General features: G+C 47.9%; 1 protein-coding gene across 2 annotated transcripts; it reads right to left on the reverse strand.

The window, feature by feature from the left end:
* Positions 1-468: 468 nt before the first annotated feature.
* Positions 469-4,887, reverse strand: HOXA13 (homeobox A13). 2 transcript variants are annotated; one of them, XM_077303255.1, is made up of 2 exons: positions 3,886-4,887; positions 469-2,844 (listed from the first exon to the last, which is right to left on the reverse strand). In XM_077303255.1, exons 1-2 carry the CDS (start codon positions 4,685-4,687, stop codon positions 2,600-2,602), a joined length of 1,047 nt encoding a protein of 348 aa, XP_077159370.1. In that variant the 5' UTR covers positions 4,688-4,887; the 3' UTR covers positions 469-2,599. The 2 variants fall into 2 exon arrangements, with proteins under 2 accessions (XP_077159370.1, XP_077159371.1); XM_077303256.1 differs by having other exon boundaries at positions 471-2,844; positions 3,943-4,799.
* Between the last annotated feature and the right edge of the window lie 4,837 nt (positions 4,888-9,724).

Genomic DNA, 9,724 nt, shown 5'->3' on the forward strand with positions numbered 1-9,724 from the left:
TCCTCTGAAAGGACTGTGTCTACCTAAGCAACCAAATTCTTATTTTAAGTTTCCAAAGTAGTCCTATTGTTAATATGTCAGTGACACAATAAATACCTAACCCTTGAACAAATTTTAAATATTAAAGATATCCACAATTTATCTTAAGTGCCTACAATTCAATATTTGGGAGCTTTAACTTGATAGAGCTTTATGGAAATCAGTGGATTTCAATCCAGTTATTCAGTGGCTGATGGAATGTAGAGGAAACTTTTAGAAAGTTTTAGAATGTTTTAGAAAGTTTCCTCTTATATTTTAACTAGCCTGACAGGCTATTCTCCAAATGCACTAACATAGCCTTTCAATTCATTAATATCAATTCATTAATTACCAAAGGAATCCAGGAATCAGCTTGCTCTCTAAGAGACTGTCCTTATTATTCTAAAATTGTGATTTCCCCACCTGTTCCACTTTCCTACCAAACCAGGTAAGCTCCTACCATATAACACTGTGGCATTTATATTGACCAAGGCCTGGAATTCTGTATGGTAATTCAAGAAGACAGAGGTGTAGAATACCCCGGGTTGCTTAGAAAAGGAAAAGGAAGAAAGCAACTGGTCTTCAAAGTTGTCCAGTAGTTCTAATTAGAGTAGTAGTGCAGAAGACAGGAAGTAAAGAGTTCCTATGGATATTTCTCTCTCTCTTTGACAGCCCCTTTCCGCACAACTGCTAAACTGTTCTCAGAGTCAATGCCCCAAAGAATGTCTGGTCACTCCACGACCATCACTACAACTAATTCAATAGACAAATGTGTGTCTTGGGCCATAGATCAGAATCTACACAGGCTGGGGCTCTTTCGGCAGTCTTGATGAGCTCTGCTGACAGCTGCCTTGTGAAAAAGGCCCAGGTGACCACCCTTCTTTTACTTCCATCTTTAGTTTCAATGAAGGTAAAGTTGAAGTGAAAACACAAGGTGGCGCCCTTGATCTACTAATCCAGAAAAGACCATTCATGAGCTGTCAAAGTCAAGGTCACAAATTCTCTCTTTTTTTATATATATAAATCAAGGTCAAGGTTTAAGGTCTTCCTAGTCCTGTCATTTCAACAAATACCAACCCTTTCCCCCAACTCTTAACCAGTCCTGCCAATAAACCTTAAATACGACGCTCCTTCTGCATTTGTGGCCTAACAACTGTTTCTCATTTTCCTCGAGGAGCTCCTGCCCTGCTTTTATATCTTCTTTTCCCTGTTCAAAATACCTGACTTTTTAACCTTATTGAAACATTTATAGTTCAGCAAAGCTAGTTATCATGCACTCATTCCCTCTGCACTATAATTTATGGGCAAAATATGGGCTATATCAGTAATTTAAGAGAAGAACTTATTAGGGCTACAAGAGAAGTACATTCTTCATGAGGTACATGTAAATATGGAGGGAGAATAAAAGAGGGTTTAATCAGGTTTTATTACAGTGACTATTTTATTAACAGTATTAACACTAATATCTATCTACAGCTCTTAGATTTTAATTTTCAGTAAAAATATAAAAAAGGGGTGCACAAATACATTTTCACAGTGCGCTGATTTTTTAAAAAAATATTTACAAAATAGCATAATCTAGTGAACAGGAAAAATGTGCTGGTTGAAATAATTGTTTTTGTTAAAAGTGCTGTAAAATGCATTCTTACACTTTCTAATGCGGCCTCATAGGGAAAGGAAAAGAAAGGAATCCCCATTAATTTTTCATAAATCAAAATATAGCATTAAAATAAAAAAAAAATATCTCAGGGAAACAAAATGTTTCCGCTCCCCATTATGGGTTATTTTGAGATTGCTTCCTCCCACATCACAATGATAACCTGTATGTGGCTGTTTGCATTCCAGCAAATATGCCAGCTCCTTGGATTTACACGGTTTGAACACTGATGAATGCTGTGGATGTGTACAAACTGCAGAGGCTCTTTACAGGAACATGGAGCGCTGAGCAGAGTATCGGGAAATCATCTGCTGAAACATGATCTATGGACATTCCATTTTCACCCCAATAAATCTAAACTTTAGTTGCCTCTCAGGATCAGTTCTCCACAAAGCTCCCTTCATTATTAATATTTTTGGAATCTTCATTCAGTACCTTCCATTTAAAATGAAAACACAGAATGCATTACTCAAACATACAGTAATTGTACATTTTGCACAATATTTACCTGAGCAACCAGTCAGCATGTAGATGGGGGGGGGGGTGTTGCCAACCCACATTGCCTTTTCAACCAGTTTCCAGATTACAGTCCTAAATAGTGTATAAGAATAGTCACAGTAATACTTACACGATATGGACAAATGTGTATCTGTCTTAACTGAGACTGAATCTTTTTTTCTGCTTTAGGGGCTTTTGGACTCTACAGTCAGTCATTGGAATAGCCTCTTTTAGGATTTCAGGGAAATTTCAGCCTTAAAAACCTTTCTCCTAGTCATACTTTCACAAAAGTCACAGTTCCAAAGACAGAGTTCTTGTGAAAGAAAAGATTCATTGTCTTTTTTTAATTATTATTATTATTATTTTAATCTGGATAAAAAAAAAATAGTTCTTAAAGCTCTGAGCAAGCCGCCTCTGTTTCAGCCATTAACTTGTCGTCTTCAATTTGTTGATGACTTTTTTCTCTTTCACTCTTCTGTTTTGGAACCAGATAGTGACCTGCCGCTCCGAGAGATTCGTCGTGGCCGATATCCGTCTCCGCTTGTCTTTGGTAATGAATTTATTTGTAGCGTATTCCCTTTCGAGTTCTTTTAATTGGACTTTCGTGTAGGGCACTCGCTTCTTTCTCCCGCGCCTGTAGGAGTTGGCATCCGAGGGATGGGAAACCACGTCTAAAGCAGGCAAACAAACACAAACAGGAAGGCACGCATTAAAAGCCGGGCGTCATCAATTAAAGACACATCTTTGGGACCCATCTGGGCCGTCTCCCCCCCCCCCCGGGCAGCGCAGCCCTTCGCGGGGACGTCTGGCTCTCTCACGTTAAGCGCCCTTTCCGCCAGCTCTGGAGAGCGCGAGCGGAGCCATCCGTGGAAAATCTCCGTTCACCGCGAAGACTTAAGCGCGGGCAGCAGACTTCTTGCGCCTCTTTCTCTCCTCGCCTACAGCAGAATTGGATCATGCCCAGTTCCCTATATTCCTTCCTGCGACGATGCTCCTTGCGAGGCTTAGGCCTGCTCGGGGCGGGGGGGGGGGGGGCTGAAAGAGGGCGACCCGAATTCTGCAATCGCCAAGCGAGTGGCATGGGGGACACGACGGCTGCGCCAGCGACGGGAAGAGGGCTGAGAGTAGGAACAGGGTCGTTACCAGGACTTAGCGTAGCGGGAGAGTATTTCCGAGGGACTTGATGCCGTAGCAACCCCCTCCGTTCACGGCTAATGTCTCTGTTGGCCACAGAGTAAGGAAAGAGGGCCGGGAGAAGAAGTGTAATAATTCTCAGACCCAGGCCAGTAGCGCCCTTAAGGCCAAGATGGCTGATGGTGCCGCCGGCCACACGGACCCCGGGAGGGCAGCATCCAGCGTCCCCCAGGATAAGGCGGCGCCTACACTAAGAGGACCGGGCTGTAGCATCAGTGGGTGTTATGAACACAAGCGGAGGAAGCTGTGGCCAAAGAGCTAAATGCTGAAGAAATCCCCCATGAAAAGAAGGAGGGAGGGGGAAGCCGAGCGCTCAGGCGACCCCACGGGAGCCAGCCTCGCGGAACTCCAGCGGACCGGCGGTCACCTGAATACGCCTGGCTGCGCCAAACGCACCCCACGCCCGCCCGCCCGCGCCTTGGGAAAGGGGCGCCAGGCGAGCCTAGTTGCCCAGCCAGCTTGCGGAGCGGGAACAGGGCCGGCGGGAAGCCTCGGAAGCGCGCCCCGAGGAGCCGCACCTCGGGGGAAGGGCTGAGGCCGGCCGGATCCCGCGCAGAGCCGCGCAGGTGCATTACCCGGCAGCGAGGACTTCCAGAGGTGGGGCGGCTGGTTCTGCTCCTTGGGGCAGTAGACCTGCCCGTTCCAGCCGTTGGCGAGGGCCCAGGGCTGGTAGCCGTCCATGGGCAGGATGGAGTCGTGGCGGGGCTCGCCGGGCCCTGCGATGGAGGGCACCACGGGCATATCCAGGTAGCCCGGCACGGGCTGGTAGGGTCCGGCGGCGTAGCCCTGGTAGAAGGCGAACTCCTTGGCGCGGGCGGGGAAGTCCTCGCCGGCGGCGGCGGCAGCGGCGGCGGCGGCGGCGCCCGAGGTGTCCATGTACTTGTCTGCGAAGGCGGCGGCGGCGGGCTGGGCGCAGGACTTGAGGGGCGCGTTGTGGTGGCCCATGCGGCACGGGTAGTAGCCGCTGCCGAAGTAGCCGTAGGGCAAGGCGGCGGGGCCCGAGGAGCTCTGCACGGCGGCCGAGCAGGGGCTGCACTGCTTGACAGCGGCGGCGCTGGGCTCGGCCATGCCGGCGGCGGGCGCCTCGGGGGAGGCGTAGGCGGCGGCGCTGGCCGGGGCGGCGAGGGGCGCGGGATGCGCCATCAGGTTCCGGCACTGGTTGGCCGCCGCGAAGTTGGGGCCCGCCGCCGCCGCCGCCGCCGCCACGGCCGCCGCGTGGAAGCCGGCTTCCATGTTCTTGTTGATCTCCTCCAGGCTGTTGTCGTAGAGGAACATGACGGGCTCGATCCAGCGGGGATGGAGGAGCACGGAGGCTGTCATAGCCCGACCCGCATGGAGACTAGTGGCTCTTTTTTAAAAGCCCCAAAGACTGAAAAAAGAGATACTAAATCTCCCAGACTTGACCAGGGCTGACGCGCCAGTGTCGCGCCAGGACGGCGCTCATTGGCCCGCCCGCTCCCACGTGATATGCAAAGCAGCTGATAAACATCTGAGGGAATAAAGTGCAGATAATTAAATAATGTCCTAATCGCGCCGGGGCTGGAATCCCAGCAGCGGACGGGACTGGCGCGCGGCGGCCCCCATCCACTCACGACTTTGTGTGACAAGCCAGACCCGGGCAGGGGTGCAAAAGAAGAGCAGGTATTTCCACCCCCACCCCCCTCCAGCTTACCCACCCCCTCCAAAGCTCGATCCTCCCTCCTTTCCTGCAGTACATTGTCTCTAGGAAATTCTTGCGACTCAGTTTCCACGGTCTTGTCAAGATCACTTAATTTCAAAACCTTCTGACTCCCCGGATTTGGCGTTCTGTCCAACCGGTGGTTCTTCCACCGCCACCCGGGGCCGTCCTACCACCTCCTCCCATCTCTCACATACCAGGCTTAAATTTGTATTTTCTCATGGAACAGGACTGCCAAAGCCCACGGCTTCCATAGGGAGGCCAGGGCAACTGTTTTTGAAACCCACCCGCATTTGTCATCATCTGACATTCTCCTAAACCGAAAAAGTTTTGACTCTTATCTTTGAACAAAGGCTCCTCCAAAATATTTTATTTTCTGGCAAAATAGTCACCAGAATTTACCCTTGAGACGCGGTTCAGAAGGGGTTAAGTAGACCTCAGAACAAACCACAAGACATTATTTGTTATTGCAACAATTTTTAAAAATGTTGCCTACCATTTTTGCATGAATCATCCCCGACTATAATAATATTGCGTGGGACGTTTTTAAAGGTCCCTAAGTGGCGTCAGGGACTCCCCCTATTAATAATTTTATTAAAAATCCCTTTCACCGAATTTCTCAGAGTCGCACAATGTCAAAACACACATACTAGGATTAAGCGTGGCTAGAGAATCTTAAAAAGAAGCCACCTATGACCATTTTAAAAGGCTAAGTAGGGCAGCCGTGTCACATAGCCAGTGCATATGGGGATGCTATTGTTTACGGATGCTCACGGAATTAATGCAAAATAAAAGAATAGCGTCACCAAAAGAACAGTGGAATTTATTGATCGGCTCGAAAAGCAGAGGGAAGACTCCTTTTCAACCGGGTGTCCTAAGGATGTATACATAACAGGTATTTGTGCGCTGCTATGTTAGCCGTAGGCTAATTGTTTTTTCCACATTGTTTCCTCCACATTGTTACACGGATGGAATTCTAAATCGTGCATTGTTTGAGGACTGTCTTTTCCTTGTATGTCAAGGAAGGGACTGATCTGTCAGTTCGCCAGTCCACCAGTCTGGCTCTTTGCTGAGAATGGCATGCCGGACAGAGAATTCTTGTCATCGAACAATATTTCAGCAAATTATCTTAATTGCAGCCAATAAACATCTCCCTTCCTCTTCATCCCCTCCTCTCCAGCTTCCTCCTGGATGATCTTTTCCACATTCTTTCTAATAACCAAAGGCAAATATTTATTTCTAGCATGTTTTCATTTTTTTTAAAATCCTTTTTCCAGCTTTAGAGTTTAGAGAAATCTTTCCATTTTAGGAGGAAGGAGCAAGGAGGAAATATTCTCTCCCCTTTCCATTTCCATGGCAGCGAAGCCAAAGTGCTCCCCTCACACCCCGCTTATCCAGCCCGGCCCTGCACCCGCCCCTCTAAAGGGCTAAATGGGCAGCTCTGTTTCCCATAAGGGTTAGACAGGACTAGAGGCCAAGGTCAAGTTGAAAGTTGCAGACCAGCCAATCCTGGAAGTGTCATTCCGTGTCCAAGGAGCTTGTCTGATTTGCTAAAAAGGAGCAGCCGAGAGAAAGCTAATCACCCTTTTCCGAATTTCATCTCCCCCCCCCCCCCTCTTCTCTGACTCCGGTTTCCAGGCAAGGAAACTGCCCTGGAGTTATGGAGAAGCTGTGTGAAATTGTGGCTTTTGAGACACGATCCCAGCTAGTGGGCATGGCGTGGGCATCCGGTCTGCTGTTTGTGTTTACCCTTTGGCTTCCTTCCAATTTTAGGGGGGGGATAAGGAAGGGGGGAGGGAGTCGATCCTTGTTCCCCCTCCCGAGGCTTCGTTTGGAGAGACCCGAAATTTTTTAAAAAATGAAGATTTGTTCTGGGGATGAAACACTCGCATTAGCATGACTCCTGGATTCCGGGTTCCTGCAGCTCCGTCTCGCTTGGGCTGGGAGCGCGAAGCAGAAGGGTCCAAAATTATATTTAAAAAAAAACCCTTGTTAAAAGCAGGAAACAAGGCCACGAGCATCATCGGCGAAGATGGCTTCTGCCGTCTGGTGTGACTCTTGGGCTGGTCTTCGGATGGTCTGTTTTCTAGGAAAAAAGCGGCACGGTTGGGACAGGGACACACTGCCGGTTGCTCGTGAACTGGGGGTGCGAGCGGAGGACGACCGAAGCTTTCCTTCTGCTCCCGGAAACTCTCCACAGCTGGACATTGGGGTCGCTCTCCTAAGGCCCAGCTAACTGGAACAAAGACATGAACGGAATGGGCGCGTGTGCGTGATATGAGCCGGGTCTCCTCCTCCAACTGGACCGGTGTGGACTTCTTATCTGAATGCAGTCCATATGCAATGTCCACAAATTCGCCCCCCCCCATCTGATTTGTATGTAATGCTCTGCAGAAAAGCACAAATTATCAGGGCCAGGCTCTATGGGTCTACGTCTGTTGGCAGACAAAGCGAGAGAATGAATATTTTGCTCATTGTGTTTATGTGAGCAGGGTTTTAATGGCACGGGATGAACAAAATGGGGTTTAATCCACGCTTTGTTCGGCGCTGCCCTGAACAGATGGAAGCCCTTCTAAACACATGGACTCCAGTGGACTTCGAAGGACGTCTCGTCTTGTGCAGCTCCATGTGCAGCTCCAGTTCTTCAACCCAACCCAACCCCTTCCAATGTGCAAGGTAATAATGTCTGAAAGGGTTCCCGAATCACATCATATAGATCCAACGTAAAAACTGCATCCCTTGTTCATGCTTATCCTGTCTGATTAGCCATTCAAGTGAAAATCTAACTGTATTCCGTGCCATCGACGGGTTGAATAACTTGACGGAGGTGGAAGAGCGATTCATAAGAGGAAAGCCATGTCTTTCAGGCATCTTCGGCCTTCTGAACTTCTCCGGAGGGAACCAAGGAGCTTTAAGTATCGATGGGGGAAGTTTTGCGGCATCCCCACGTGTCATCCATGGAAGGTGGAGACAGTCTTGTCCGTGAGGCTTTTTAAACGATTCAGTCCTAGGCAAGGAAGGCTGCGTGTGATGTGGACACAAGTCCTACGAGGAGGGGGGAAAAATCCTCCACTTGTTGCCAGCCCATAGGTACTGAACCTTAAACGCACACAAACAACCCTAGGATTTCCCCTAAAACTAAAGAAAATCAAGGCTGGGTCAATACCTCACCCCCTAAAAACCTAACCCAAGAAACGATACAATAGAAATTACAGAGGTGTGCAGATGGAGTACTGATCCCAGCTAAATATTTAAAGCCTCGATCCAGAAGACGTTTCTTCCTCCACACAATCTATCATAATCAGCAAGAATTAAGTCAGACTAGCTGACTGGGTCTACTGGCTTCAGTGGCCTAAGACGTCTATGAAGTCAGTGGGATTTACTTCGGTGTAAATTCGCATGAAATCGGGCTGTAAATATGTCTGGCCCACAGACGATAATGGGAGTAAGGGGGGGGGGGATCCCGGTCATTTGTAAGCGACCTGAGTCCTCACCAGCCATTGTTCGTAGATCCAGAGGACAGGACGACTCTTCTACTACCGCCGACCACAACTTCAAATATTAATTTGTTGCTGGGCGGGGGAAGGGTTCACAAAAGCAATTCTCCCACCGGCCACAATTAATCCTTGAAAAGATGTCCATTCTCCAGCCACTTAGTTAATAATACAGCCCTTAAGACTCGAGAAAACCCAAGGCGACAGTAGATGCAGCCCTTTAATCGGATTTGATTTTCATGAGCAAATTTAATTCCCCCTCCAACACATTCATTTGGGGGAGGGCTGTCAAGGCCCGCTTCTTCCATCCTCCCCCCCCCCCACACATTCCTCTGCCCGCTTTAAGGACACTTTGGATTTCAGGATATTCATGTGTTTCTAATGTAACCAAGCAGCTTTACGATCAGTGCTTGCTGGACATCCTAACTCTCTCCCTCCCACCGGGCGCGGCTTTTCTCTCTATTTAAAAAAGATAATTAGAAAATAAGGATTTGTTTTTTCCAGCAACGAATGCCAAAGAGGCGTCAGCCTTGGAAGACTAATGCAGAGATTAAAAGTGCATTCCTCTTTCACACGAGGGTCGATATCAGGACACGCACAAGCCATTGTCAAACCAGTAGGTGCGTTTCTGTCATTTACTTTGTGCTCAACGGTTAAATGGTTAAAAACACCAATCACCTCCACCATCACCGCTCCTCTGTTCGGATACCAGAGATATTCAAAAGAGCCAGGAAGCATAAAATGAATCCAAGACAGACTAGAGATGACTCAGGGCCTATAATGTGAGTACAGTGCATATTTACAGTATACTCTTCTCTTGTGTCCTTTATCCTGTGTGGAAAATTTCTAACGGATCCTCTCAGGGGTTTACTAATTCAACTATAGTTTTGGGGCAAAGAAAGAAACAAAGATATACTACAGCTTGCTTTTTTACGTAGGTGAAGATGGTCTCTTCTTAGATGTCAGGCCTGTTCCTGAGTGTGTTTGTGTGTGTGAGGACCCTAAAAAAAAAAATCAACAGCGTCTGAAAAGTTATTAGGAGGAGCAGATTTTATAAAATCACAGCATGGAAATTCTGAAGATAAACAGAGGGGATGAGCCATTTTATGTCTGAAGTCGGCCTGCTTCCAGAAAAAAATATTTTAAGAAACAGAGCCAGTAAATATCGTCTTATTCAATAAATAC

This window comes from Paroedura picta, chromosome 11 (genome assembly GCF_049243985.1).
Source record: "Paroedura picta isolate Pp20150507F chromosome 11, Ppicta_v3.0, whole genome shotgun sequence".
Classification (NCBI taxonomy): Eukaryota; Metazoa; Chordata; class Lepidosauria; order Squamata; family Gekkonidae; genus Paroedura; species Paroedura picta.

Coding starts and splice junctions, on each gene's coding strand:
- HOXA13 (XM_077303255.1), bottom strand. CDS start 4,687: ATGACAGCCTCCGTGCTCCTCCATCCCCGCTGGATCGAGCCCGTCATG. Junction 2,845..3,885: donor GCCTCAGCCCTTCCCCCGAG/GTGCGGCTCCTC, acceptor TGCCTGCTTTAG/ACGTGGTTTCCCATCCCTCG.